The sequence below is a fragment of the Lipophrys pholis genome (genome assembly GCF_963383615.2).
Source record: "Lipophrys pholis genome assembly, chromosome: 9".
Taxonomy (NCBI): domain Eukaryota; kingdom Metazoa; phylum Chordata; class Actinopteri; order Blenniiformes; family Blenniidae; genus Lipophrys; species Lipophrys pholis.
The window spans coordinates 13657974-13685788 of record NC_137639.1 but is presented as its reverse complement, the minus strand read 5'-3'; the positions used below and the strand labels follow the sequence as shown (position 1 = coordinate 13685788).

The 27815-nt window shown below is 41.1% G+C and overlaps 2 protein-coding genes across 7 annotated transcripts; one reads left to right on the top strand and one right to left on the bottom strand.

The window, feature by feature from the left end:
• Window positions 1-955: 955 nt before the first annotated feature.
• On the top strand, window positions 956-22888 carry kcnn4 (potassium intermediate/small conductance calcium-activated channel, subfamily N, member 4). Of its 3 annotated transcripts, XM_080471748.1 has the most exons (9): window positions 956-1626; window positions 6997-7092; window positions 9660-10099; window positions 12126-12261; window positions 14653-14763; window positions 17927-18048; window positions 20323-20392; window positions 21020-21186; window positions 21332-22888. In XM_080471748.1, exons 1-9 carry the CDS (start codon window positions 1210-1212, stop codon window positions 21333-21335), a joined length of 1563 nt encoding a protein of 520 aa, XP_080327874.1. In that variant the 5' UTR covers window positions 956-1209; the 3' UTR covers window positions 21336-22888. The 3 variants fall into 3 exon arrangements, with proteins under 3 accessions (XP_080327874.1, XP_080327875.1, XP_080327876.1); XM_080471749.1 differs by lacking the exon at window positions 14653-14763 and having other exon boundaries at window positions 21332-21552; XM_080471750.1 differs by lacking the exons at window positions 17927-18048; window positions 20323-20392; window positions 21020-21186; window positions 21332-22888 and adding an exon at window positions 15182-15495.
• LOC308114673 (uncharacterized protein) lies at window positions 22730-27790 on the bottom strand. Of its 4 annotated transcripts, none has more exons than XR_013935627.1 (3): window positions 27473-27751; window positions 24271-26377; window positions 23704-23842 (listed from the first exon to the last, which is right to left on the bottom strand). XR_013935627.1 is itself a non-coding variant. In XM_080471746.1 (2 exons), exon 2 carries the CDS (start codon window positions 26355-26357, stop codon window positions 24459-24461), a length of 1899 nt encoding a protein of 632 aa, XP_080327872.1. In that variant the 5' UTR covers window positions 26358-26377; window positions 27473-27790; the 3' UTR covers window positions 22730-24458. The 4 variants fall into 4 exon arrangements, 2 of the variants coding, with proteins under 2 accessions (XP_080327872.1, XP_080327873.1); XR_013935628.1 differs by having other exon boundaries at window positions 27496-27751; XM_080471746.1 differs by having other exon boundaries at window positions 22730-26377; window positions 27473-27790.
• Between the last annotated feature and the right edge of the window lie 25 nt (window positions 27791-27815).

The following is a 27815-nucleotide window of genomic DNA, read 5'->3' as shown; positions in this document are numbered from 1 at the left end:
GATTTGAAAAGCATGTATTAATTTCCTCTCACTTCACAGTTGTGCTGCATATTGTGTTGATCTGTCGGAGAAAAAAATCCCAGTGAAATACAATTAGATTTGTGTTTGTGATGTGACAAAATGTGAAAGTTGAACGGTTATGAAAACTTTTGCAAATCCACTGTATAGTTCTGTGTTTAACAAAGTTTGTATTCTTTTTCCTCATGAAAAACAAAACAAATCATGTCTTGAATTGGGCTCAGAAATCACCTGTCAGCCTGGCACCGCTTGAACTCATTCTGCAGAGCTGGAGGGACCTTCATTACCGTCAGCAGGATGCCGCTGCGGAAGTAAGTCCTGAGTGCTCGGTGCGTCATTTAGTCCAAGGTCATGACGCTGTTCCTCCTTCTACACGGAGAGAGAGGGTGAAGGGAGAGCTGAGGTCTCGCATTTTCTTGACAGTTCCAATTCATTTGCAGAAAATTAAGGGACAATGAATTTAAGCAGTAACATTGCAGTTGACTTTAAAAAAGTGGGTAATCCGTCAAAAAATATAAAGGAGAGATACATTAAAAGTTGATATATTAATATGACAGATTAGTTTTTGAAGTCGAGAGACAAAAAATTGGTAGACAATAAGTAAAACGTGACAGTTAATAACAGTTTTAGTGCATCTTGGCTGCAAGTGTTGGACATTCAGACAGCCGGTTGACAATAAATACATCATCCACGCGATGTCACCCTGACTCTGTTATGGAGCCGGAGCGCAGAGCGGCGACAGAAATTCAAACTAAAACCTAAAGGTTTCTTATGCAGTTTCCGATCAATTATCATCATTATTATTATATGAACAGCTACAGTCATTACATATCCTTCCCAGCAATAACCCAAATAATATCATCAGCTCATATTATTTCTTTGAACCTGAGGCCTGTGTAACGGAATTCCATGAGAGTGCATTACGCGTGTGACACGCACACACACACACGCGCACACACACACACACACACACACACACACACACACACACACACACACACACACACACACACACACACACACACATTAAATTGATAAACCGTGCACGCGGCGTGCATCAGTTTGATCTGGAGCGTCGAGTCGGTCCGCAGGAGATTGACAGAGAAGTAGAACAAGTGTTTTGGGTAAACCCGCCACTTCGATGAGCAACAAACGGGATAGCGGCCCGGTACGCATATCTCCCATCGGACTATGCCTTCCAAACCGCGGGAGGAGAGCAAACGGGAGACGGGACAGTACAGCGGGGAGGCGCGGGACAGCGCAGCGGAAACCGCGGACGGGCAGAGCGCGGCAGGCGGACGGATCGTGTGCGCTCTGGAAGGGGAGATGACAAACCGCAACCTGCACGGCGACTCCAAAGTGGACTGCGTGAACTGCGATGGCCCGATCAGGCGAAACTGCGGGGACGCGGCAGAAGTGTCCGTGCCCCTGTCACTCACCGGGAAACGGGTCGCTCACATGGAAGGAGACGACCTCTACAGACTGCGAGACCGAAAGCTTCTAATCGAGGACAGAAGACGACTTTGCACCTTGGCTTTGGGCACTGCCCTGCTCGGGATCCTGCTCATGATCATCCACGCCGAAATATGTCCCTTTGTGTATGAGCCGGTAGGTACAAAATCACCACATTATTCTCTCTGGAAACAAAACATACTGGAAACCACTACCATATGACACTTTGCTTCTTCTACATGAACAATTCTAGTCAAAATTTGAGCACATAAGACATTTGCACTTGACACAAGTTAAATGACTTTTCTCTACCTGGATTTTATTTTAGAAAGACTCGTGTCATAAACAGTATTTATCCCTGAACGCATCATCAGTTAACATAACCAACACAATGACTGCAGTACTTTCAACATCTTGCTTTGAATGAACAACTGTTTCTACCATGAAGCAGCATCTCAACTCATCTTCACTGCTTATGGAGGAGTTACATGTGCTCCTCGAAATAAAAGTTTTGTTTGGTCTTTATCAACAAACAGGAACTAATCCATACCCTATCTTATTAGTGTATTTTGTTTTATTGAATTTGATGTAATTGGTGGAGAAAAAAAACACAATTGCCTATATTTGTCATAGCAACAGAGTTGATTAGAAGTCAACACAAACTCCATGCAGCGGAATCTGCACCTGGGCTTTGACTCTCTGACCAACTGATTAGTTTGTCCATTTCGTGTTTGGTTGCACAGCCTCATGACTTTAACATGCAGATCTCAGAGGATAACAATGCCAGGCCACACAATCAACAAATTATTAACTCCCCCTGACTTCCACATGTGGAAAAAAGTTCTCATGCATACCTAAAAACATCAGACCTCCTCAAATGTTGTGAAGCCAGTGATTGATAACCGTGTTTGAAATCTTCACATTTCTGATTCACATTGGTTATGCTTCTTTGACAAACCAGTGGAAATACTACCTGACCTTGAATATGCATGAGGGTTAGACTTGGAGAGAAATGAGCCACTTCGTGGCTTAAATATGCATTACTGTTGCACTTCACTAATATGAACCAAGAACAGGTGTTGTCCAACTATTCCTAACAACAGGCATCAGCTTTGGAAATCATGGAAATGCTGATGCACTGGAAAAGTCCTCTGCTGCAGTTAAAGCATATTATTTTGGAGAAGCTGCACTGCTGATTTAACCATAGGTTATGTAACCGTCGCCAGCATTCAGCGCTTTCCCTTCATGCACTGTCCACATCACGAGTGTAAGATGTGACAAGTGGACAGACATGACATTTAGTCACATAGGTGCTACACAGAGTTGTTTTCTGAATGAATTTTTAAAAGCTATTTGTAAATATGCTATCATATGTTTTGGAGCTCGCCTATTATTTATAATTCCAGCGGACAAAGTTATATTCAAGCATAGTTTTTCATGGTTATGCAAGAAAACAAGGCTATTTATGGAACATTTTTCCACGTTTCACCTCTTCCCCTACAGTGAGATTGTTAACAGTCCTTGAGGCTATCTTTCCACATCATTTAGTGTATAATTACAGTGTTTGCATGGCCAGTCTAAAAGTCTCTTGATTTTGGCGGTGATTGTTCCTGCTACATCCACTTTGACCCACATGTGACCTCATGTCATCTATCCTGCAGCACTTTGACAACTTTGACAACACTGGATTGACTTTTCAATCCCACACAGCGTGCAAACATTGAGAGTGAACAGCCAAGCGTGATCCTTCCTGGTAAGTCAGATCATTGGATGAGGTGGACTGACTGTGTCGTTCCAAGACTGCAGGTCTGACGTCCAAGAAGAAGAGTTAACGATTTTGTTGTGAAAAACTCAATTCAACTGGAGAGTTCTTCCCCAATAGATTTATTTCTTTATTTCAAGAAATCCAACCCTTTGCAGCATAAACTTTACTTAATATGATGTCACCATTATGCAACGTCACAACTGACTGAATCACAGGAAACAAACAATATTGAATGTCATGTCAGACATAATTAGCTGTTAAACACCTCATTCAAACGGTCCACTCATAATACTATAAGTTATATTTTGAAAACAGGACTGTGCAGAGACCTTTGGAAGGGCAGGTTCACAAAGTTAATAAGGAAAACCTGAAACAAGATTTTAGTTTTCTAATGCAAAGAATTGTTCTTGACGGGAAACGTTGGACCATGACAAAACAGATGTTAGACTGCACTTATCAACTCCAGATATGTCATCTGACAATACACCTACAAGTCTTTGGGATTTCCTTCAAGGATTCCTGAACTATACTGCACGGTAATATAATGGTCAACTATTGTTCCTCACAGCAAGAGTATCCGATGTTCGCGTTGGGTATAGTGGGCCTTTGTGTGTGGAGTTTGCATGTTCCGCCCTGTGTTTTTTTTATGGGTTTTTATCTGGGTACTCTGGTGTCTCGCCACAGCTCGAATACATGAGGTGAGATCATATTTGTGTAGTGCTGCTCGTAGATGCAGTGGCTCTCATTCTCTCGTAATTTAGTATCACGCCGACAATAATTAGGATACTTTATGTTCTTTTATTCAATACGTGTTGTTCTTGCGTTATATATACTGCAGTGATGTCAGGTAATGTTCATGAGTTCAACTCAAACAGAACAAGCACACACACCCTCACACTCACTCAAATTCAGTTCGCCCTTCTCGCTTGTGCACATTTGGGCGTGTTGTTCAGTTTTTTATCATTTTAAAATTTCGAGTACAGCCGTGGCTGATAGAGAACACTCACGCATGCCTGTACACAAAGAAAGCTGTCATGACGAAACATACCTGGTAATTTTTGTTTTGAAATGCTTAATTCTGACCAAAGGGGATATTCTTATGATGGTGTATATCACTATTTCTGAGTCTTAACAATTAATTCCTTGTGTTTGAGACTATTTAGCTCAAACAATGTATTCTCTGTCTGTCTCGCTGTGTAACAGCTCCACCATTTAATAACTGAAAGATGCAACTAGTTTGTATCACATTTTGAAAGCGTCACATCAAGCAGGTGTGAGGTGTTGACTGAATATTCAAAAATATTTCAACTGTGCCTGGACTTCCCCGTCTTTTGCAAGCTGACTCCCCCCGCCCCCTTTATTCAACAGAGAATGGACAATGAAATATAATAAAGATTGTAAAGCTATATGCATGCATTATTACGTTTATCAAACCAGGCCACCTTCATTTGCATTAGATTTGGTATTTCATGTTTTCATTTATTTACTTTGCCTTGGGTGGCCTGCTCTATTGACAGTGGCTCAATGTTTGTATAAGAAGAGACTACGAGAGGCTGTTCGCGTTACAGTTTACCCACATTCGGTTCACCAGGCTGGAAAGAACTGTTTCCAGCAAGAAAATGTTACAAAAACAATGTTCAGAAACTCGGCAAGAAACATGTTGTTGAGCTCTCTGTTATGGTGTGTGGTGAAATGCTGAGCCTTTGCGGGGTCTCCTAACTGGCCCTGGATAAAACGCAGGCCTGATGTGGATGCTAACTGTGGAAAACAAGGTAATGTGCCAGCGAACGTCACACTATGCCACCTACATGGTCAAGTTTGAAAGTTCATAATGCATGTTTTTGACTTTAAACCACATCAGCATCACTTCCTGTTAAATTATCCACACTCTTGAATTTGCATCAGGATGCAAGATGTTGATAAAACAATCACAGTTTTTTTTCATTGTACGTCACGACTGTACATTTTTTGCATTGGTCTAATTCAGACCCAATCCACAAACTGAAAGAAATTCATTAACATTGTTTTAATTTATGCTTTATGACTGAAAATGTTATCATGGACAAAAGACGTACAAATCCTTTGAGGTAGGAGTGCACTGGTTGCCACTGAGGAAATAAGACCCCAAAAATAGAAGTAGATGCAAACTTATTATGTCCAATGTAATGAATCAGATCCACAACATGTTGCAGTGGTGAGCAATCACAACCTCGCAGTGAGAATATCCCTGATTCGAGAGTCGACTCGGGGGGCTTTTCAACGTGGCGTTTGCATGTTTTGCATGTGTGGGTTTTTCCCGGGTACGCTTGTTTCCTTAACCAATCCAAAACCATTCGTTTGAAGTTTTTGTGTGATTGTCCGTCTACTTGTGTGGGTCACAGGGCCAACACAGGGAGTTGTGATCGTCGTTGGCAGTTACATGCGTTAGAACACTGTGCCACCAGATGCTTCTTAGTTAGTATTGATTGTGAGTTTTCAAAGTCTCCATAGGTCCCACATTTGTCTGCACACAACTCCTCTCCCTAGGATTACTCATGTGATAGTGTTTCATCAGTTCTGTATTGTCAGTAGTATTTCTCAACAGATATTCCCTGGTTCAGTAGCGTGGAACGCAGACCCGGGTAACATCTGAGCCATTATGACTCTTATTTTTTTCATAATCACCCAGGCCCGGGGTAGGCTCTCATAAAATAAGGAGCTTCGTCTAAGGACCCAGACTAGGTGAGCTACAGCAACCACCACTGGTTGCCTCTCTGCCAGGGAAGGGAAACTGAGGCTACGCTTTATGAGAAAATAGAAGATTGGAAAAACTTCAACCAGCCTGACGAGTCTCAATTTCTGCCTTTACATTCACATGCTAGAGTGAGAATTTCCACAGTAAACAACATGGAAGCATAGATTTAGGCTGCTGGTGGTGATGTAATGGTGTGGTGGATATTTTCCTTTTGAAAGTTGACCCTTTTAATATAAATCGATAGTTATATGACAATATATATGAATTATATGAATATGACATTTCCATCCTGGTTACAGTTGATGGACCTGTTCACCTTTTATGACCACAGTGTACTTGTCTTATGATGAACAACACATCAAACGGATATTGAACATGAGAAAAAACTATGTAATGAAAACACAAATACCTGAAAAGAAGGAATTAACCTAGTAAATAATAATTAAATTGTTTCAGCATTACAAACTAAAGTCAAGCAAAGTTTTCAGCCGGTCAGTCTGAACTTACAGTACCAGTGACAGTACAGGGGTCACATTGACGAAGAAGCTCTCTACACATGCTGAATCCATGGTTAAGTAAAGAGTTGGCAGAAAAATATAGAAGTTGTTCCAGTTTGTTTGAAATTGACAAAACATTTTTCCATTGTGGGCTAAAGCTTTAACAATGTTATATGAGTATTTCATCAAGTTTACCAAGTATTTTACAAGATCCTACCTCCGAACACGCCAGCTTTGTTGCAAATGAAACAATTTCTCTACTTTTTTCCTGTATGTTGGCCAACAGTGATCTTATATCAGCCAGGAACTTTTCATTCGTATGATTTCCTTCAATCTAGATACAAACACAATAAACACCACCGTCGTTGTATATGTTCTAACCCTTTCTACTAATGGTATCATCGAAACATGCAATTGATAAGCTCGTTCATAAAACACAACAATGGAAATAGGAGCAGCTGTTCCAGAAAACCACCTTTTTATCCAAGATCTATTTTGGTTATGTTTTTTTTTATTTTCTTCTTTCACAGGGAACTCACATCGCCTTGATCGTCAACTGTTCCATCAGCCTGTCCACTGGGTGTCTCCTGATCCTCATTATAGCTTTCCATTATAAAGACATCCGGGTGAGTTGGCTTTCCACTTTTGACGCTATTATTATGTTATTAAGTTTTTTTATGTTAAGAGTTTTCATGCGAGTGTATGTTCATTGTTGATCTCCAGGTTTCTACAGCCTTGTGTTTTGTGCATCACTTTTATTTACACCAGAAGTGTTTGTCATAAAATAGATCAGTTTGGACTTGGCTTTTTTAGAAAAATTTGATAGTGATTGTTGTAGAAGGAGCATTTAGTCCACTGTTGGTTTAACACGGATTGTCCTTGTTTTATCTGCCACGTGTGTAAAAAAAAAACATAAAACCAGCGCAACAAATGTCAGCCCACACAGGCATGTAGAATATTGCAGCTGTGATGTTTTTCCAGTTCTCATGCATCGCTGCTTTTGTGTGTGAATTTAATATACATGGAGGGATTTGGTTGAGATTAACCAGAGTAAACATTTTGTCCAGCAGCCATCAGGATTGTGGAGTAAAAAAACGGAGTGCAAAGTTTTTCTGCACAGTTGGCTTTTCACTGTGTTGGTTCTGTTAGTGAGTGCCTGTTCACCTCTTGTAATTTTCTGTTGTTTGCGCGCGCGCGCGTGTGTGTGTGTGTGTGTGTGTGTGTGTGTGTGTGTGTGTGTGTGTGTGAGATACCAGAGGAGGTCCACTCCAAGTGCTTGGAGGAGATAACGAGGAGAAGGTTGAGGGCGCAGATGCAGTGTTGTTTTTTGGATCTTATTACTTGTCTATGTTAAAAATGTCAGGATGTCTCAATGAGTGAACTGAGAAAACAGTTTGAATGAAAAAAGGGGGAAAAATAAATTTGAAGCCCTTTTTTGATTACACTCACTACTCGAGTCAAACAGAGCAGAAAGTAGATCAAATAAACAAACAAACCAAAAAATAGATTGATAATATGAACATATTTGTACCTCCTGCTTTGTGAAAGCGTCCCTTCTTTGTTTTTCAACAACACTTTTGTTCAGTGGAACCACACGACAATAGAGAAGGAGTGTAAAATGTAAAATATTTCAGACAAATGAGCAGTGAATGCTGTGTGTGTGTTGTTTTTTTTATTTAAACACAAAGCTTTACAAGTTCATGTTTTATTAAAAAGAATTATGGAATACATGTCATGATGTAGACAAGGTGTGTCAAAGGGCAACATACGTTCCAATTTCATCTTGAGCGGGCCAGACTGGCAAAATGATGCCATATTATGTTTTGTTTTGTTGTGGTGCAGAGTGTACGCCATGGACATATCTATATTTTCACAAAACCAAACCATTACTTATTTATTTTTTCACTTTTGTTTTAGATTGGATATAAACAAATCATTTGGAGATGGAACATAAAATCAGACCTGTTTCAATTTATAATCAACCTAATTGAAATCCGTTTACCTATACTTCTACATATATACCACACAACTGTATCAGTAAAGTTCAACCTAAATCCAAAGCCAGAGACAATAATTGAATCTGATACCACAGACATTCACTGAGTTCTGACTTTTTTTAAATAGTCCAATAGAGCAGTCGAGCGTAGTTAGAAAACTAAAACAGGTGTTGGCAAAACCAAACAATAATTAATAGAAATTAATACAATCTCAACATTAAGAAAGTTTACAGAAACCTTCTGATGCAACATACAGTGAAAAGTCCAAAACAACTGTTGCATAATGGATGTTTTTACAAACTCAACCTGACAACCTGGCTCTGAGCAACGAGGTAGCGATCTCTATTGTCCACTATGAGGCCAGGCTGTAGCCTCTTGTGTGCCGGTCTTGGCCCACAGGCCTTATGTTTGACACCCCTGGTGTAGACAAAATAAAATATGAGCCAACATACATTTTAGCACTGAGTCGCTGTAAGCACAAAAACGTGATACCGTGGAGCTGAACGTGCAACAGAAAATTGATCTCGATTTGGAAGGCGATATCGAGAATAACTTTGAATAAAGTAAGCAAACAAAATTCATGGTGAACCAGGTGAGAAAATGCATCTCGCCTCATTAAACAAAACATTTTTTAATGTGGCAAAACAAATTGTGTTGTACAGTATATTTTAATAAATTAACAATCTGGGAGATGCACACAATATTCTTTATTCATGAGCACATGCCTATGTACATAATGAGGTTTTGTCCATTTATACACACGCAAAGTAGATTTAGTTGTGCACAATTCAAACAACTTCACTATTTAGTGTGAGCTTATCGACAACTGAAATAACTTTCAGTGTCAATGTTTGAGAAGGATGATTCTGCTTTACTTTACATTTTAAACTAACATGTATTTGATATTTGGCTTGGTCTGCCGGCGAAGGAGGTTTAATCACAATTCAAGTGAGGTAAAACTGATAAAATCCTCACTAAGCAGATGTGGGGATGTGTGATGCACTCATTTTATGTTCCATTATTTTTCTGCAGACTTATCAAAATATGTATGTAACAACAACCATGATAGTCAAAGCACGTCAAAATGAAAATAGAAATGGCCACTGAGAGAATATCAGATGTTTTCTATGGTTATCTGACATTGAGCTGTTCGTGTATTTCCACTGTTATTAATCCTATGTTGCTCCGTCTTTCAGCTGTTCATCATTGACCACAACCAGGTGGACTGGCGTATCGCCATGACCAGCCACAGGATTCTTGTGATCACTCTGGAGTTGTTGGTCTGCGTCATCCACCCTGTGGGGTCATACTTGGAGACGGGTCTCCACGTCAACTCGTCCTCCCCCTCCACTCCGCCGTGCGTCTCCAATAACGACGGCGAGGCGCTGCAGGGCATGGAGCTGCTGTTATCAGTGTTGATGTTCCTCCGCTTGTACTTGGTGCACAGAGCCATCCTACTGCACAGCAAAGTGCTGCTGAGCGCCTCCTACCGGAGCATCGGCTCGCTCAACAACATCAACTTCACCTTTCGTTTTGTTCTCAAGGTACTGATGAACAAACACCCGGTGCGTATGCTGCTAGTCATCATTCTCTTGACCTGGCTCACTGCGTCTTGGATGCTTACTCTGTGTGAAAGGTAGGGAGGACGACTGCATGAGTATCAGCAACACAAATACAAGTGGATATTTACTCTGTGATGTCAAAAGTTGGAAGTCAGTCTACTAACAGGCGTGGGATATGGCACATGCAGGACTGACATCTACTCATTTCTACATGTATTGATACACTGGGTGCAATTTCCTTGGCTGGCATGGGGAGTCACACTGACATCTCTGGTCTCTGTATCCTTACTTCTATTAAGGGATTCTTACATCGCCATTTCAAAATCAAGTAAGCTTGATAAAGTTGGGCCTGTCCAACAAATATTAACTGGCCACTACACGTTGGAAAAGTAACTAAACAAATGCTGATTAATTGCTTTTCACAGCAATCCCCTATGCCATTATTCTTCACACTTTCTTCACATTTTCCACTTGTTTTCTTTTCAGTTTGACCTTTAACAATGGTCGCTTATCATGTATTGTGAAAACACGTGACTGCCTGAAGTCACGTCAATCATTTTCCCAATGAACCAAAGTCAAAACAAATTCAAATGTTCATATTTGTGTTTCAGCACGAGTTGCTGTTTGTCGGCGTTCAAACAAAAACACATGCTGCAGCTCCGTCTGTCAACCATCTTCCTCCAATCATCCACTCGCTGTTTCACTCATGCACACTGTAAAATATTACATTACAACTATTAATCTATTCAAAACTGAGTTCCGATAACAGGTTTCAAAATCGCAATTTCCTGTTTTGCCACTTTGAAAAAAAAAAAAAAGAAAGTCTTTAGCATGAGCCAGTAGAATGTCAACCTGATCCTTCACAGGGTTTTTTTGTTGTGTAGTTAGTTTGAGGTCATTTTTACATTTTGATCCTAATTGCTTCGTGAAATTTAAAATAAAAAAACAAACAAAAAAAGCCTCTGATTAATTGCAGACAAGACTGAGAAAACTTTTGGACACTCAGTAGCCATAACATTATGACCACCTCACTGTTGCACCATACACATTATGTTTTCGTTTTTACAGAAGAACCATCAGTTTGAGCTCAGCTGTTGTAGCCGACCACAAGAGTCAACCTTCACTCCCAACGCATCACTGTGCCTTGGCCTCCCATGAACACATTCTGATTCAGCACTTTTTTTAAGGATACTTTTTAACAGATACTCACTATTGCAGACTTCGGGGAACACCCCACCACGAGAGCTTCTATAGCACAGATACTATGAGGTAAAAGTAGGGCACACCCAGAGCAAGATTCCAATCTATTTGGCACTTTGCTATTTTTCATCTGTGCAACAAGTTTGAGGACAACATGTTTCCTTGCAAACTGATTTATCCCACCCAGATATTCCAGATATTTTTCCTTGTGACACTTTTTTTGTTTTCCTGTAATTTTGTTTTTCAGTAAAATAAGTATTCATGTTTGATAGATCTATATTTATACTGGTTTTACTTTGTTCATTTTGCTTCATAAAGTTGTTCATGAGTTTTTTTAAGTCATAAAAAAGACAGCCACAGCTTTGATACTGCATTACATACACACATACATGCAAAGTAAATGAAAAAAGTCCCTCAATATCTCTTTCTCTAAAGCACAGTGGACTATTTTGTATTGAGGACATTTAAAAAGTCATAAACCATGAAAAAAAATCAAAAATATTTCTCTGTATTGGTTAAATATGATTAAATTCATTGAAAATCTTGTTATGTAGACAATGAGGCCTTGTGTCATATAATCAGGTGCAGTTACAGTTCACATGGCTGGGGTTTGAGCATGTGTCGATAGATGAGCAACACTATTGTTTTTGCTGTTACATAACAGAATAATAGAAGATCAGAGGTTGTACCATTTTATACAACTTATGGTCAACTTATGGTCAAAGAGGGCCGCGGCCGATTCCCGCTGGCATTGGGTGAAGGCAGTGTTACAGGTCATCAGTCCATCACAGGACAAACACAGAGAGACAGACACTCACCCCCAAACAAGAAGTGGGCTGTGGGAGCATCTGGAGAAAACATCCCTTGTCCCTGCCTCAGAGCTGTTTTCTCCTCCTGCAGGCAGACTGGGGCATCAACAGGCTCCATGGACACGGCTCTGTGGCTCATAGCCATCACCTTCCTGACAGTGGGATACGGGGATGTGGCACCCAACACCAGCTGTGGAAAGGCCGTGTGTCTCTTCACTGGAGTCATGGTAACTTGGTTGGTTTTCTTCTTAGGCAAACATTTAATGGATATGTGGCTCAATGTTTTTGGGGGATCCAACTCTAAAATCCAAACGTTTTTTTAAGAAACGTGAAATAGTGAGCATACTGGAATACATACAACACGCAACTGTTGTGAGGTATTTGTGTTATTTAATCTGCTGTTTTCTGGCCTGTGTGGGGAAATGATTTAGCCACTTTTAATGTTTGCTTCGATAAGCACTGGGAGTGGAGATGTGTTATCTTTGTTTCACTTCAGTATTTGTTCCTAATGAAACCACCTCACGAACTTCTGTCCGTGTACGCAACCACTCTGATAACACCTACAATAACAAGATTTTTCCAGATACTATGATTCCTTCCTTCACTTCCTCTCTGTTTTGCTCTGATTTATACCCCCGCATACTAATAAGCTCTACTCTATGAAATATTTAATGCGATATTAACCGGCATGAGCTATGATGCCATATTTGGTTCTTGTTATGTCGGTTCTTTGTTCTGACTTAATACATTGTTGATACATTCTATTTGATTTATTGCATTGCTTTCCCCGCTGTTCCCTGTTGTTCCATCCACTCCAGGTTACTTCATCCCCGTCTGTTCCAATACACCAACAGTTTTCCTCATTTTTTCCCTTAAATTTTTCCAATTTCCCTTCACATTCCTGCAGCGTGGTTAAATCATCTCCACCACCTCTTGCAGCCGATTGCACGAGTCCTCTCGTCATGCTCTGTTAGACTTTGTATCACAGGTGTGTGACTTAGGGCTGAGCTGTACGTGAACGTGCTGTTCTTCAATTGCACTTCTGGTGGTACCAGGTGCTGATGTGAAAGGGTTGAGGGAGGTCGACGGTCGGCACACACCGAAACGATCCGCAATGTTTCTGCTGAGCGGTAACATTGTGTGCTGCTGGTTTTGTTTGTTCCTTGTGAATATGAAGTGACATCAGCTGGCCTGTTGTCAGGGAGTATGAAAAAAAAAAAGAAGTAGAAACAGAAACTCTGGCAACTTGAAAAGGTTGATTACGCCATTTGTGCACAAATAATAACAGAATAGGCCTTTTGAAGTGGTAAATTTCTTTTTTGCTCATGCAAGATGAACATTATAGTTTTATAGCTATAAAAAGACACAAATAGAAAAGTTGGGAGGGAAGGTCAGAGATAGAGTTGTAGGCATCAAAGATAAAACAGTTAGAGGTGATTCATTTAGAATAAAGTTACTTACAGCGAGGAGTGGCTGCACGCTTCAAAAGACAATACACTTTACTGTTGCCTTAAAGTGTGACGAAAGCAGATAAGACACTCTGCCCTGGTTCGGGATGTGGGCACAAGTCCGGTTTCGACACCTCTGTGACAGAGTGGAAAACAATCTTCCCAATCTCTCCCCCCATCTCTCTTTCTCCATCTCCCTTGTTTTCATAAGTTCCCCCCTTTTAAGGGAAAACTTTCCACCATATCCATTTTTAGGTGGTTTATTGCCTTTGGCACCAGTGCAACAAGCGGGTGTGCCAACCTGTGCCCATGGTTTGGAAATAAAATAAATTTCCTACTCCCATCAGGGAAGCTCAGAGAGCTTGTGACTGGTGGTGATGCTCACACCTGTGATATGGCTGAAAGCCTCGGTCAGTGCTTTGGCTTCTGTCCACCCATAACTCACCTCACAGCTGTGTTCACGGGTTGACAACACGACGTGCGACCCATCACGGCGTGTTGACGGATCCTCGGAAAGAGTTTGAACCTCCCTGGTTTCACAGACGATGTAATGATAGATATTTCTGTGGCTGTTGGAGTGAAGGATAAATATATCTTTCAAAGCGCTGGCTGAAGTTTTCTTATGCTCATGTGTGATCTTTCTTATTTCTCTCTCTCTCTAATGCAATTCCAAAAAAGGAGAAACAGGTAAAAGGAAAACAAAACATTTCTCTTTTTGTAATGCTTGTCATGTGTTTAGTTTTTTTCTATGTGTGCTGTTGTGTGATTTTGTGGAGGAGGACTACCCTGTGTGCCATTTCAATATTCACCATCATTTTGTAGCTCCATTTCCAGTAATAGCACAAAGTTATCCTCAGAGGAAAAGCCTCACTATTAGGTCTGTTTTACCAGTGAACTTTTGGTGCAAATATAACTTTGATTTATTAGACGAAACTATTTGGGGAATGAAGATCAACATCGAGTTTTCTCTATAAGTTCTTTCCTTTGAGGCTTAAAAAAGTAGTCAACAAAGAAACTAATGCCACTGTATACGGACAAAACAAGATAGAACCAGCCTGCAAGGACTGGCCTCAGTTTTACTTCGCTGTTTTAGATTGTTTCTTTTTGGACGTCGCTGGGAGAGTGAGCTGACTGCAGTGTGTGCTTTTGTGTGTGTGTGTTGCACTTAAGGGAGTAGCCTGCACTGCCATGCTGGTCGCAATCGTCACTGAGAAGCTGGCATTAAACAAGGGAGAGAAACATGTGCACTTCTTCATGCTGGACATCCAGATATCCAAACGGGTAAGAACATGCAATATTGTTTTTCTGCAACAGTGTGCATTAAAAAGTTCAATACTCTATGTGGCACTGAGTTATGGGAATACACACAATGTGGATGTTTTGTTATGGTTGAACTCTATTACCGTAAAGGGCTGCACTAGGTAACTCTAATTCCTGTTTGATTGTCAGTTTGCTGATATTAGAAATGTCTTTAGGTCGGATAGTCCATCAAAAATCAATGTTAGATCCATGTTTAATATTGCCAAATCCTTGCAACATTGCTTAGTAATTCAGACTGGAGAGCAGAGATCTGTCTCAATTTGCTGTACAAAATAATATAACACACACTAACAAACATTAGTATGCTCCATATTGGTTTGAAATGCTTGGTAGTTGTGTAAAATAAGACTTTTTTTTCTCCTGATCTGTCTGTCTGAAGCTGATCCCAGCCGACTCCCGGCAGAGGCAGGGCACACTGGACCGTTCGCCTGTACTTTTGGACTAAACAGTGGTTTTTAAAGTGTGGGATGGGATTCCCCTGAAGGGCTGCCACAGAGCTACACGGGGGGCGAGCCAGGAAAATTACTGGGCGTCAGGGGGATACGTTTTTTCCACCATTACTTTTTTCTTTTGGTTATTGCGAAGAAGCCATGACGAATTGTACAAAGTGGATGGTAAAATAGTTTTTTTACACCAAAATCCATTGTGAGAGTAATGGAGAGGAATTCAAAATAAACTTTGTGCAGATATTGGAACTCTGGTGGCCCCATCACTGTACTTTGTGGTCCATAAGCACATTTCATAAAAAATATTTTGACCACATTTAAACCACATTTCACAGGTAAATTCTGTTGAATGAACAATGAAAACGTACATGATCTTAACCAATAATTCCCTTGTGGTAGAAGTGCTTTGTCACAACTTGGCCCCCTGGGAAAAAAATTTAAATTCTTGAGGCTCTCATTATATTTAGATGATTATCCCTGGCCTAGTGAAAAACAGTAGGCGTAATAGCTATTGATTTAAAAATGAAATCATTTTTGATTTAAAGCACAGAGTTACACTTCTATTGCCTGTGTAACCCAAAAGCAGTTTAGGGGGTTACACTCAGTGAAAACCTTCATTTACACAAATAACAAATGTATCTTTATGTCAGTCAGCACATGGAGGATCGTGTTCAAACCTTTCACATAGGAAGTCAGCGAACGACACTTTTAGTTTTATCAGTCCTTGCTTGACGGTCTCCGCAGTCAACAATCTCTTCCTATCAAAAGTTGCTGCTGTTACGTAGAGACCCAAACGGGGATCTCGATAAGTCATGTTGGATGCATGTGTCACTGCTTTCCATGTCATGTGTGTGTGTGTGTGTGTGTTTTGGTTTTTGATTGCAAAAACAATTTCTACCTTGAAGCAAAAGTCACCAGAGTACAGGATAGTGTGGGAAAACAGGTTGCAGAAGGAGTCTTTCAACATCTTTACAGCCTCTTTTCAAGGTGTCAAACAGAGGAAATAATCTTATCTCTGCAAGGAAAGAAACTTGAGTCAGTTCAGGACGGTGCAGTGACGGCAGGAAACTGCTCGAGCTCATGCGTGTGTTGGCGAGCATGTGTGAAAGTGGCTTTCTGAGAGGCTGTGTGCTTGGACAGGTTTAAAGGTTTTGTCTTTTCATGTGAAAAATGACGTGGCTTGATATAAAACAAATTTATTAAAAAAAAAAAAGACAGAAAGAAAAAAAAAGAAAGCCAACATGGAAACAGTGTCGCACCCTGGAATATACATCAGTGAGAGTTCAGAGTTATGTTTGTACGCAGTGCCACGCCTTCCCAACAAACTGGACAGCAATGCCTGACTGCGGTTGTTGAACTCCTGAGGAGGATACAACCATTTCCTTTCTCCTGGTGGCTGCATCCGGTCACTTTGGTGCATCTTTCTGCCTCGCATGTGGTTGTTTTGGTTTGTGAGCGTGTGTGTGTGTGTGTGTGTGTGTGTGTGTGCGTGCGTGCGTGCGTGCGTGCGTGCGTGCGTGCGTGTGTGTGTGTGTGCGTGTGTTGGCTACGCATGCATCCTCCTGAGCTGTCCACAGCGGTCGAGATTTACACTGATGGGAACAAGGGAAGACATCTGGATGCAAACACTGACAACTTCTATTAATAACCCTCACAACAGGACCAGAGTGACATCACTGCAGGGCAGCGACAGTGATTTTGGCAGGAAGACAAACAGACATGAATAGAATCAAAGAGAAAAGTGCGAAGTGTAAAAAAAGGTGATACTGGAGGAGTGTTGACAGCCTGTATGGATTCCTGTATATGAGCCTCTCTGTGGAAACAACCTCAGAATTCTTTATCTTTCCAAATCAGCATCAGAGAACAAAACACAGGAAATACTGGATTCAATTGGTTGGCCTGAACTCAAAGGTTTACCCTTTATACTGGTTGATCTGTTAGAACAGCTGATAACTGCGTATTTCAGGAGGATCGTTCCCATTCAAGACTCGAGCATCGACGTCTGCAAACACATCTTTCTTTAGATAAAGTACACTCACCAATCAATTCATCAAGAAGCATCAACAACAGTGAAATTTCTAATAAAAATGTATCTTCTCGGTTGCCTTGAATTAATTTAATTGTTAATTTGATGATTCTATTCTTTCTATTGATTATCACAGTTTTATTACTTTTTCTAGTGTTTCTATCAAGTTGTAACTGTTTCTTTCTTTCTCATAGCAGTTTGAAGAGGTTCAGTTCAATCTCCCTTTTTTGTTTTAGTTGTTATTTTCTTCTTGTTTTCATCACAGCAGCAAACAAGGAATTCAGTGCCATTATAGGTTCAATTCATACAGTCACGTTTGGTGAAAACTGGCAGCCATCTTGAAAGTTCACTGCTAATTGTGAATTCTGGTGTCCAATGATGAGCTATCCAAGCCAATGTCGGCGCTTGTGTCCCAATTTTGTAAGATTGCTCCTTATATTTTATCACGATAACAACATCTTGATTTCAATATCACAACACTTTCACAGAGAAAAACCCCAAGAATGCCAAACCAGCAAATGTAAGCAAACCTCGGCAGATCCGGACCGAGCAGTGGCCGGAATGAAATTAGAGGCCAGTAAGAAAGAAAAGGGTCAAGGCACAGGACGCAAGACTTCTGTTTTCCTAGTCATATTTCTGTCCCTCCTACCAGATTCGCCATGCTGCTGCCAATGTGCTTCGAGAATGCTGGCTGCTTCACCGCACAAACCTGATGAAGGGCAACCGCGGCGAGCACCGGCGACACCAGCGGTGCCTTCTGGAAGCCATCAGAGTGTGAGCGACCGCTTGGTGGAGTGTTGCCTCTGGGCAGGACGTCTGTGTATTTAGGTCTGGGCGAAGGGATGTATGTGGGTGTTGGTTTGTGTGTCTAACGTGTCTCGTTTATGGCTCATTAACACAGGATCAACATGCTCAGCCACAGAGTCACTGATTTTAACGAATGATTTAGATTACTAATTAGATATTCTTGCGACTGCGATGTGGGTAGGGCGTGTGTTAACCCTGCTATCGTAAAGAGTCCAAGGCATACCAGCAAGTAAATAATTAACTGACCTTTAGGAAAAAAGAGAAAGAAAGAAAAAAACCCAACTACTATTTACAGTATCTGACATCAGTTCACAATATTATACATCCACCCTCAGACACTCATAAGAAAAGAAAGAAAAGGGAAACTTTTACGACGAGGCGTCACCTCTCGTTCTGTTTTTTTTTTTTTTTTCCTTATTAGAGTTGCGTTTGCTCATTATCGAGCCTTTCTTAAGAACAAATGTATTGTAAAAGACAGTACGTTTTACAAGATCCGCTAACCTAACAGCGGGATTTCAGATGTGAGGGTACGCGAGCCTGAGTGGAAGGGCTGGACTTCCTGCTTTAAACCAGGCTCAACCATTACAAATTAACACTCCACGGAAAGTATGAGCGAGAGGAACCGCCACACCGTGGGATTAAGGGCATTATAATGAGGCCATCACTCCATCACCTTAATGTCCTCGGGGACTCGCCGGTCAATCTCAAGATCGGTTTCTAATGGTTCTGGTTTCATCAATCTAAAGCGCTAAATTTAGAGCTTTTCCACCTCCATTTTTCAAAAACCTTGAAACCACGTTTTATAAGCTCTTTAACAAACCCAGCACGACTCCTCCAGGTTGAGTAGTGGAATAGTTGATAGTCAGCATTTTCTACGCCAAATCACAGGTTTCGGTTTTAAGCCGGGACGTCTATATTTGTCCAGAAAAAAAAAAACATTTCATCTGCAGGCGGGCAGTCCAGAGCTTCTATTTGGACATCTAACAATGACATCATATTCTCCTATCATTCTTTTTTCAGTTATCTTTTTTACTTTAAGAAATTGTCTTTTTGTGAAATGAGGAAGTATTTGTTAATTAAATTTTTTTTTTTAAATGTTCAATTCAAATAATCTCCCGGTCATGACATCAGTTTAAGTGTCTGTGTCTTGCAAAGATTTTCAAGTAAAAACGCAGAACTTGGGAGTCCATTTACACGACAATGGTGCTCTGAAAACTGAAAACGTGACCATTTCAGACAAAAGCTTCCAATGTGAAAATTTTTGACAACGCTCCGACTCTTTGGTCGTGTAAAGCATCCAGTCTGTCATGAGTGTAGTAAAAAAGTAAAAGCAGGAATGGTTCAAACACATGATGAAAGAACATGTAATGAAAGAAAAAGCAAGTTATGGACAAGCTGCTACAGTGACGCACCCCCACCACTACTAATTTAATTTGATTTATTTCAAAATGCCATTATTTTCTGATTTAATTTGTTCATTTTTGTTTTCAACGGCTGATATCTTCAAAATGTCAACTGCACACACAAGCGATTGTGAAAAAGCCTGGACTACTGTTCAGGTTAAAAGTGTACTTTTTTCAACACAATTTGCTTTCTGGAGGCTGTTTTAACATGATTATCTTCCCGTGCATGTAATGGTCCGACTCACTTTATAAATGTGGATATTGGAAAGATCACAAGGCAGCATGCTTGCATCTGTTTGTCGGGATGATAGCGGTGAAAGAGCCCTTGCTGTTGCATCAGATGACCCTCTGACCTTCAGATTGAGGGACCCGGGTTTGAACAGCGATTGCGCCATGAAGGGCAGGTCTATGCATATTTACACTTTATCTAACTGGTTCCTTGATGAACCCTCTTGAAACATCTTCAAAGCTATGTAATCAAGAGAAATTGGCCTGATTCAGTTGCTTTGAGACAATAAGGGCATCAGGAGTAAACACTGTCCAGGTCGGCAGTGCAAGTTGCAGTGATTTCTATGTGGTAACTTCTGTAAAAGGAAGCTGCCTAAATAAACAGCAGAGTCTTTCCTGAAGAGACGTTTCGGTCCATGCCTGTTGTGTGGATTTGACATAATCTGGACAATCGAAAAATCAAAAATGTATCAGTCCAATATCTTGCCACAGTATTTGAAAAATAAAAAAAATCTATTTTCATTTCTCAATTCTATAACACTGCATGGCATAAGTCGATGAGCCCTCCTTCCATACTGACCCTTTAAAATACTTTTCTCTTCCTGAACAGATTTCGACATTTACGGCTCAAACAGAGAAAACTGAGAGATTATGTCAGTGAGATGGTGGACCTGCCAAAGGTAAATACATTTGAAATATTGTGCGCTGATCTCTGTTGATAAATTAAAAAACAGAAAAACCCAAAAGCATTTAACACTGAACAGATACATATAAAGTTTGCTAAAAAAAAGAAATGCATCAAAATGCTCCCGGGATTTACTGTCTGGATATTCATTGGCAAAAACCAGTTCTCCGTGTGGAATCGGCTCAAGATGAAAACAATATTAACCAATAAGAGGCACTAATGACAAATTGATTTATTCATGTTGGAAAACAATCCGAGCTTTTCCAAACTGGAAATGTGGCCCTAAGGTCAGAAATAAACAAAGCCATGGTCACTTTACAATCAGTAGAGTCTAACCGTGTACAGTAAAATAAACATGCCGCTCTCTGGTACTGCATTAAAGCAGCTGAACCGCAGCGTCAGCAAACAGAGAAAGGAGTTGTTGGCCTTGATCATTTTACCAAAGCAGTTGGCAAAAGCAACTTGGTAACATCAGTTAGTACACTACAAAGCTTTGCTGCAATATTGACATTTTTCTTTAGATTTCAGTCGTATTAGATAGATTTGTGGTCAAACATTGACTTCAAAGTGTTTTTGCCCAAGCTCATAAACTATTAGTTATTTGACTCTAATGCTCCGACAGATGCAGATGATCATGTGCGACCTCAGCGCCAACTGGAACAACTCCTATCGGGAGATGGAGCAGCGGATCCTCTCCATGGAGCAGAAGCTGGACGAGCTGAGTCGCTGCTTCCAACAAACCTCTGAGCTGCTGTCTCAGGTTTTACGTCAGCGTAACGCAGAGATCAGGTAACCGCCGCTTACTGCAGAGATGCAGTGCAGACCTCCTCGCGGCGTGCTGCAGGATGTGGCGTCGACGTCTGAATTGGATTGTGGCTTCTTTGGAGGAAAAACAAAATATTTTTGTAAAAACTTTTTTTTTTTTCTTTTGCAGGTGACATGGCTGCATCCCCTGTGTTTAAAGCGTTTTCATCCACACAAATCTTCTCCACCCCAGCGCTGCCACAGACTCTTCACATGCTGAACCACTTGGAGGACTGGCATTCCCACTAAAGATCTCATCTTCTGGACGAGTACCCAGTGTGTGCGCTGCACAGTGACTCACTCCTGTAAAGTTATACAGATAAATTAAGACGCACTTCCACTCATTGTGGGAAAATCAGAGTATTTGGGCGTGGTTGTGTTTTAAACAGATGTCCGTGCGACGGCGTACAAAGAACTGCAAAAAGAGAACGTTGTAGTCAATCAGTTAAGGCTTTTGAGACATCGAATGTCAGATTTCATCGAACTATTTTATTCGCTCATTCCTATGGAACGAATAGGAATGATTTTATATATATATATATGCATATATAGTACTGTGTGATATATTAGTTGCAGGTTTGGGATTAATGCGACACGTTTCCTTCTAGTAACACAATCACAAAGGCCTCAAAACAAACTCCAAACATACAGCCAGTGTCACCAAGAACTTTCTCGAGAAAAAGTGACGTGTCTGGGGCGAGAGGAAGAAACTGTGGTTCTGTGGTTTATCCTCAAAGATGTTTGGAAGAACCTCCCTTCAAGCCACTCGCAACTGTACCGAGAAAAAAAACCAACCTTAATGTTTAGTCAGTTTGCATTTTTTTTTTTTATGACAAAGAATATGTTTTCCTATTAGTTTTAAAGCTGATTTGAAGCATTTCTTCCACAGCTGCCTATTATAGTTTCACAGTACTGTATATTACAAAAAGAAAATGTGTTTACCGAATTAGTTACAAAAAAATGTGATTTAAAGTCCCTCTTGACATCAGCAGTGAGTTTAATGATTGCATAGTTGATTATTATAAGTAGGCTGATCAAACTTATACAGAATTCCTCATTGATCTGCTTTCCTCCACGCCCCTCGAGTGCATGTTGATGAAGAAACGAACACCAATCTGAAGTATACTGTGGATAAAAAACTTTTTTTAAATTTTTTTTTTTTATTTCAAACCAAATCAACGTGGGATTTCACTGGCTGCCATACATAAAGCTCACAGGAGCATACCAACATCTCAGGTTGTAACCAGTTCATTCAGTAGGGGATGTCGAACAGTTTAGGGGTCAGTGACAAAGGGTTTAAAAAGTGGAGGGAATAAAAAAGTTGGACAAAACCCGTCATAAAAAGGATGCATCACATCTGGTGAAATGTGCTTCTGTAGATTCTTTAATATCTAACATTCACACAAAAATCATTACGACAAAAAAGTAAAGAGTGAATGTACAGGAAGACGGTAAATCGAGAAATCTCAACAACGTTGGAAAACTACTTGAGCAGTGTCTTTTTTGATTTTCTTTTCTTTCTCCACACTATTGTGTACACGTCGTGTCAAAAGCTGAGGAAAACAAACATTGGAAGTTACAGATTCTAAAAAACATACAATGATTTTTTTTAAATTTTTTAGTTAAGTTTTAAGAGATGAGTATATCTCACCAAACCCTGTTTGTCACTGACCCTTCAGCCTGTCCTAAAAAAAAACAAAAAAACAATAAAACTTGTGCTCAAATTGCTCAATTTAAGATTTAGGCAACTGCGCCATCTAGTGGACATGTGTAAAGTAAACACCAACTAAACCAGGGACTGTTTGTTCAAAACACTGTTTCGCCAGCGAGAGACCTTCCACTCCCAACGTAAATATTAAGACCTGTTTCCACGTGTCGAGGGAGTTTCGCTTTTTAACCAATTCATATTGGGGGGGAAAAAAAAGAAGTCTGAAAACAAACAAACAAAAAAAACAAACAAAGTCGACCTCATTGATCCAAATGCACTTTGTGAGAAAAATAAATAAATACAAAACTGGATTATTTTTCTTTTCTATTGAGAAGAAAGAAACTGGATGACTTTTGTTTTTTTTCAAAAAAAAATGTGTTTTAAGTAAATTTAACTCTGACAAAAAAAACAAAAAAATCCATAAGGGTTAGATTTGTACATTTTGTTAAGATACAGTAGGAGGAATGCTGAACGCTGCTTACAATGTATGATTTGCACAGTGAAAACATGTTGACAACCGTCCCGAGAGTCCAAAGCAACTGAGGATGACTGTGGATATGTTTTTGCTTTGATTTGGTCACTTGGAATCAAATTAATTACGCTTATATTCTTCAAATCTGTACCGGTTTAACACTTTGTTTTCCAAGGCCCCTTTGACATGTACAGTATATTTTACTTGGCTTTATCTTGTGTGTGTGTGTGTGTGTGTGTGTGTGTGTGTGTGTGTGTGTGTGTGTGTGTGTGTGTGTGTTTATTCTTTGTTTAACTCCTAATCAGTGCCAAAGAATTGTCTCAAATTGACTGAATGTTTTATTCCAACAAAATTTTCCTTTAAAAAAACAATTTGATGGCCGATCCTGCACGTTGTGTTCACCAATCCTGCCTCCAACAGAAGAGAGTGGGCAATTTAATGTACATCTTCTCTTCGGACATCTAAAAAAAAAAAAAAAGAGTTGAATCTGGATCAGCCCCTCTCCTTTGAAACACTTTTACCAGAAATATTCAGAAATCAAACAGAACTCTTGACATAACTTCTTTAAATTGAAGTGCAAACATGCGAAGAATGTTTTCAAAACCAGGAGTCCTCATTCAAAATGTGGCACACCCACCCAAAACAAAACCAAAAAAACATACAGCACTTTCCACACAAAAGCCAGGCGCATCAAAAGAAATAAGAAAACGCACATAGGCGCGTGTGCTCTTTCACTCGTGCATGCAGTTTGGAAATGGGAGGAACGGTGGACACAAGTGGTGAATTGACTTATTAATGTTTGCCTGTTAATAGTGAACCGCTTTAAAATGAAATATTTATGGTTAAATGTGGCTGTGTTGAGGAAAGGACATGGGGGATGTATTTTTACCTTCTGGGATTATTAAAGGTTACTGATGACAGGTCCACTGCGATTCAAAAGGCGAATTTGTCATCCGAGTGCCCGAGTGCACAATTTGTTTTGTCGTACACCATTTCTCTCTGTTGTGTGCATGTGAAACTTAAGAGGTGGCTCTCGCGCCAAAGTTTCCTAAACGAGACCCCTGACGTCCTCGGCGGTTAACGTTTCTCCTTGTTTTTAAGTTGATGCCATATGTAAGCGGAGGGCCTGAAAAAGAGCAGTCCACAGTTGCACCTAAAAGTCGTCTTGCACTTCCTATTCCTTTTACGTTTCCGTTTGGGCTGACGACACGACGCTTTAGGTGATTGGCCCTTCAGGTGCCGAGCCAAGAGTTTGGCTCCCATGAAAGTGTCTCCGCAGCTGACACAGATGTAGCTCACGGCCTCCGCGTGCTGGACGCAGTGTCGGAGGAGATGCAGCCGGTGCTTAAACGTTCGGCCGCACTGGCACCGGTGCGGGCGCTGGCCTCGGTGGAGGTAGCGGTGGCTGATGATGAAGGAAGCGTGGCGCAAGATGGCGCCGCACTGCCTGCAAGGGTAGGTGGCCTTAAAGCGCCAGTTTGACTGCGTGCGTTTCGTCAGAGCCCGGCTGTCGTTCTCGAACATGGCCAGAATGCTGGGCGAAGCCGAAGGCTTGGCGTCGGGGACGGCGGAGGCGGAGGCCGTTTCCGTGTCGCTGTCAGGGTGCAGAGAAGTTGGGGAAGGTGCTTTCGGAAGCTGGTTCGTTGGCAGAGCGGGACGAACACCCACCTTGTCTGGTGAAGCGTTTGGTAAGAGACATGTCGGGATGGGAGCAGAGGAAGGGCTCGATTTCACCCGAGTTGTCAAGGAGCCTGCATAGATTTCATTGACAGGGAGCTTTCCATTAAAAGCCTGCTTGGAACCAGAGAGGGCCGACTGACCGTCCCTCTTATGGACGCCTGCTGAAGCCGCTTTATCATTCAGTGGCTTGGTCATAAAGCGCACCTTGGTGCTGACCAGTGACACGTGTGCTCTGGTGACATGAACTGAAAGAGTGCGTTCAGAGGTAAAAAAAGATTTGCATAGGCTACAAACTTTCGGCATCGCTTCAGGACAAAAGAGGACCAGCCGCGGTCGGTTCTCCTTGGGGCACGGGTGGCCGTCCAACATCTTCTCGTGTGAGAAAACCTGGCCACAGACATGACAGGAATACAAAGGCATCTGGTGTTCTTTTAGAGACTCCTCAGTTATAAATACGAGCCTGCACAGGCAACACTGATATTTCAAATTCACGCCGGTACAGTGCAGGTGATGGAGCTTCAGCGACCTGAAAGGCCCTCTGCCACAAGCAGCACACATTAGGTTTTTGTGCGGCGGTATAGGAATGGTCTTGGGGGGCGGAGTTAATGGAGAGTCACTAGAACAATCAGTTGAACTTGAGTCCGAGTCACCGTCCGATTCGTCATCGTCTCCACAGAGGTTTATAGGTCCTGGGAGTGTCGTTACTCCGGCATCAGATTCCGAACTAGTTGATCCCTCATCGTCGTCATCGTCGTCGTCATCATCATCATCATCACCCATCACACTCTCCAGAGTGTGGTCAGCGGGCTCAAGTCCATCCTCATGCTTCATTTTCATTCCGTGCGTACCTATTGTGGTGTTTGTTCCTTTCTCCACAGTCATCACATTGGTAAAACTATGGCTTTTCTTCCCCTTGGATGCGGCAGCAGCTTTCGCGCGTGGGCCTTTTTCACGCGACACAGGCGCCACATGATGCGCCTCGGCATGTTTGTTTAGCTCCCATACGTTCATGAACAGCAGGTGGCACTCCTTGCACTGGGGGGGTGAGTGTGCATTTTCCAGGTGTAAGGAAAGTGAGATTAGGCGACGGAAAGTGATTTTGCAGATGTGGCAGGTGGCTTCGACATTGTGGCTTTTGTAGTGGGTCAGCAAGCTTTGCAAGTCGCTGGTGAGTTTCCCACATTCCCAACATTTGACGTGGGATTCGGGGTTGTTCATTTGACTATTTACATCGTAGTAGGCCGTTTTTGTGGCGGATGCATTCCAATCCTCGTCACTACTCGAGTCTTCAGACATAAGGAGCAAGTCAAGAGGGCCTGCAGAGAGGAAAAACAGACAAAGTGTAAGATATGTTATATGCATTGAAGCCATATTACATCAGAGCAGGCAACTGTTAAGTCACACTGGTGCGAAAGAGCTGAAACATTTTATAAACCGATGGTTCAAGCCGTGTGTTGATGTCTGGAGGTCAACGGAATTCAAGTTTCAATTCAACTTTATTAATAGAGCACCAAATACAACGCAGTCATTTCGAGGCGCTTTTAACAGCGTGAAACCCGACAAATCCACAAGGAATGCATTTCTTTTCGTGAAGAAAATCATGACAAAAAGGGCTCAAGAGTCGTACAATTACTAACAGATCTGTTAAAAACAGAACTGAAGTAATTGAAGTAATTTAAAATGTGATAGTGTAAAACATTGAGTATAACAGTTCTGACAGTTGTAGACAATATATTAAAACAAATAGAAGCACATAACTAGTGGGACAATAATCGTTCTTTTCATCGACCTAATGATTGGGGTTATACTATAATATCTTATAGCAAGAAAAACCATTCAAGCAAGTAATACTACTTGGCTTAAGACGGATAATGGGACAATGTGGTTGAAGTTCTGTGAGGAAACGGGCACGTCTTAGAAACCTTTATATCATTAACTGAAAAAAGTGCCAAAAGGTTGTAACATGTATAGATGCATGATTGGTGTTTCATAAATAAGAGAAATGCCAGACATCAGGCTTATGTAACAGTGAATGAAGGCAGGGCCATATCATAATCATAAAGTCTAAGAAATCCCTAAATCTGTCTGGATCTGACTTCCCGTTTAATAAAATGCGAATACACAAGTAGATCTTTTTGTTAACAACGTATAAACTAACAACGTGTTATTAACAACTTATAAACATTTAAGAGACTAAAGCATCCGAATACACATTTTTTGGATGATTGGAAACAAAAGCTGTTTTATAAATATCCAAAGTAATACAAAATGTAAACCTATGTCCTTCCCATAAGTGTTGCTTCTAAAGCCAGCCCAGTCTCACCCCAGCTTCAGTATGCTGGCATACAGTTTAGTGAAATGTTATTGTGGGATTATGACAGTGTGGGATGATAGCTGTGTCTGAGATTTACCTGCACAGATGATCTGTACTCACAGGCTGAAGAAGAATCAGTAGAATATCAACGTTTCTTTTCAAGAAGCTTGTGAAGAAAAGACCCTTAGCTCGCGTTCATACAACTTGTGCTGAAACAATTCTCGGTAGAGTGAAGTTTATATTCAGGAAATATTAGCTGAGAGGCATCCAGCTGCACAGCGGACGATCCTGCTGGGCCACATTAAAAAAATAAGTACATTTTACTTCGCGTGTTTGAAGACAACGTCCTACTCTTCATGGCGCCCACACGTCAGGCGCACACATCCGCTTGAGATCGGAAACCAGGAAAGACTACAACTCCCAGAATGCACCTCACCACT

Bases quoted from the DNA above. Each gene is read 5' to 3' on its own strand.
- kcnn4 (XM_080471748.1), top strand. From the start codon at position 1,210: ATGCCTTCCAAACCGCGGGAGGAGAGCAAACGGGAGACGGGACAGTAC. The intron at 12,262-14,652 runs GTAACTTGGTTG...GTTGCACTTAAG, and splicing joins GTCTCTTCACTGGAGTCATG to GGAGTAGCCTGCACTGCCAT. The intron at 20,393-21,019 runs GTAAATACATTT...ATGCTCCGACAG, and splicing joins AGATGGTGGACCTGCCAAAG to ATGCAGATGATCATGTGCGA.
- LOC308114673 (XM_080471746.1), bottom strand. From the start codon at position 26,357: ATGTCTGAAGACTCGAGTAGTGACGAGGATTGGAATGCATCCGCCACA.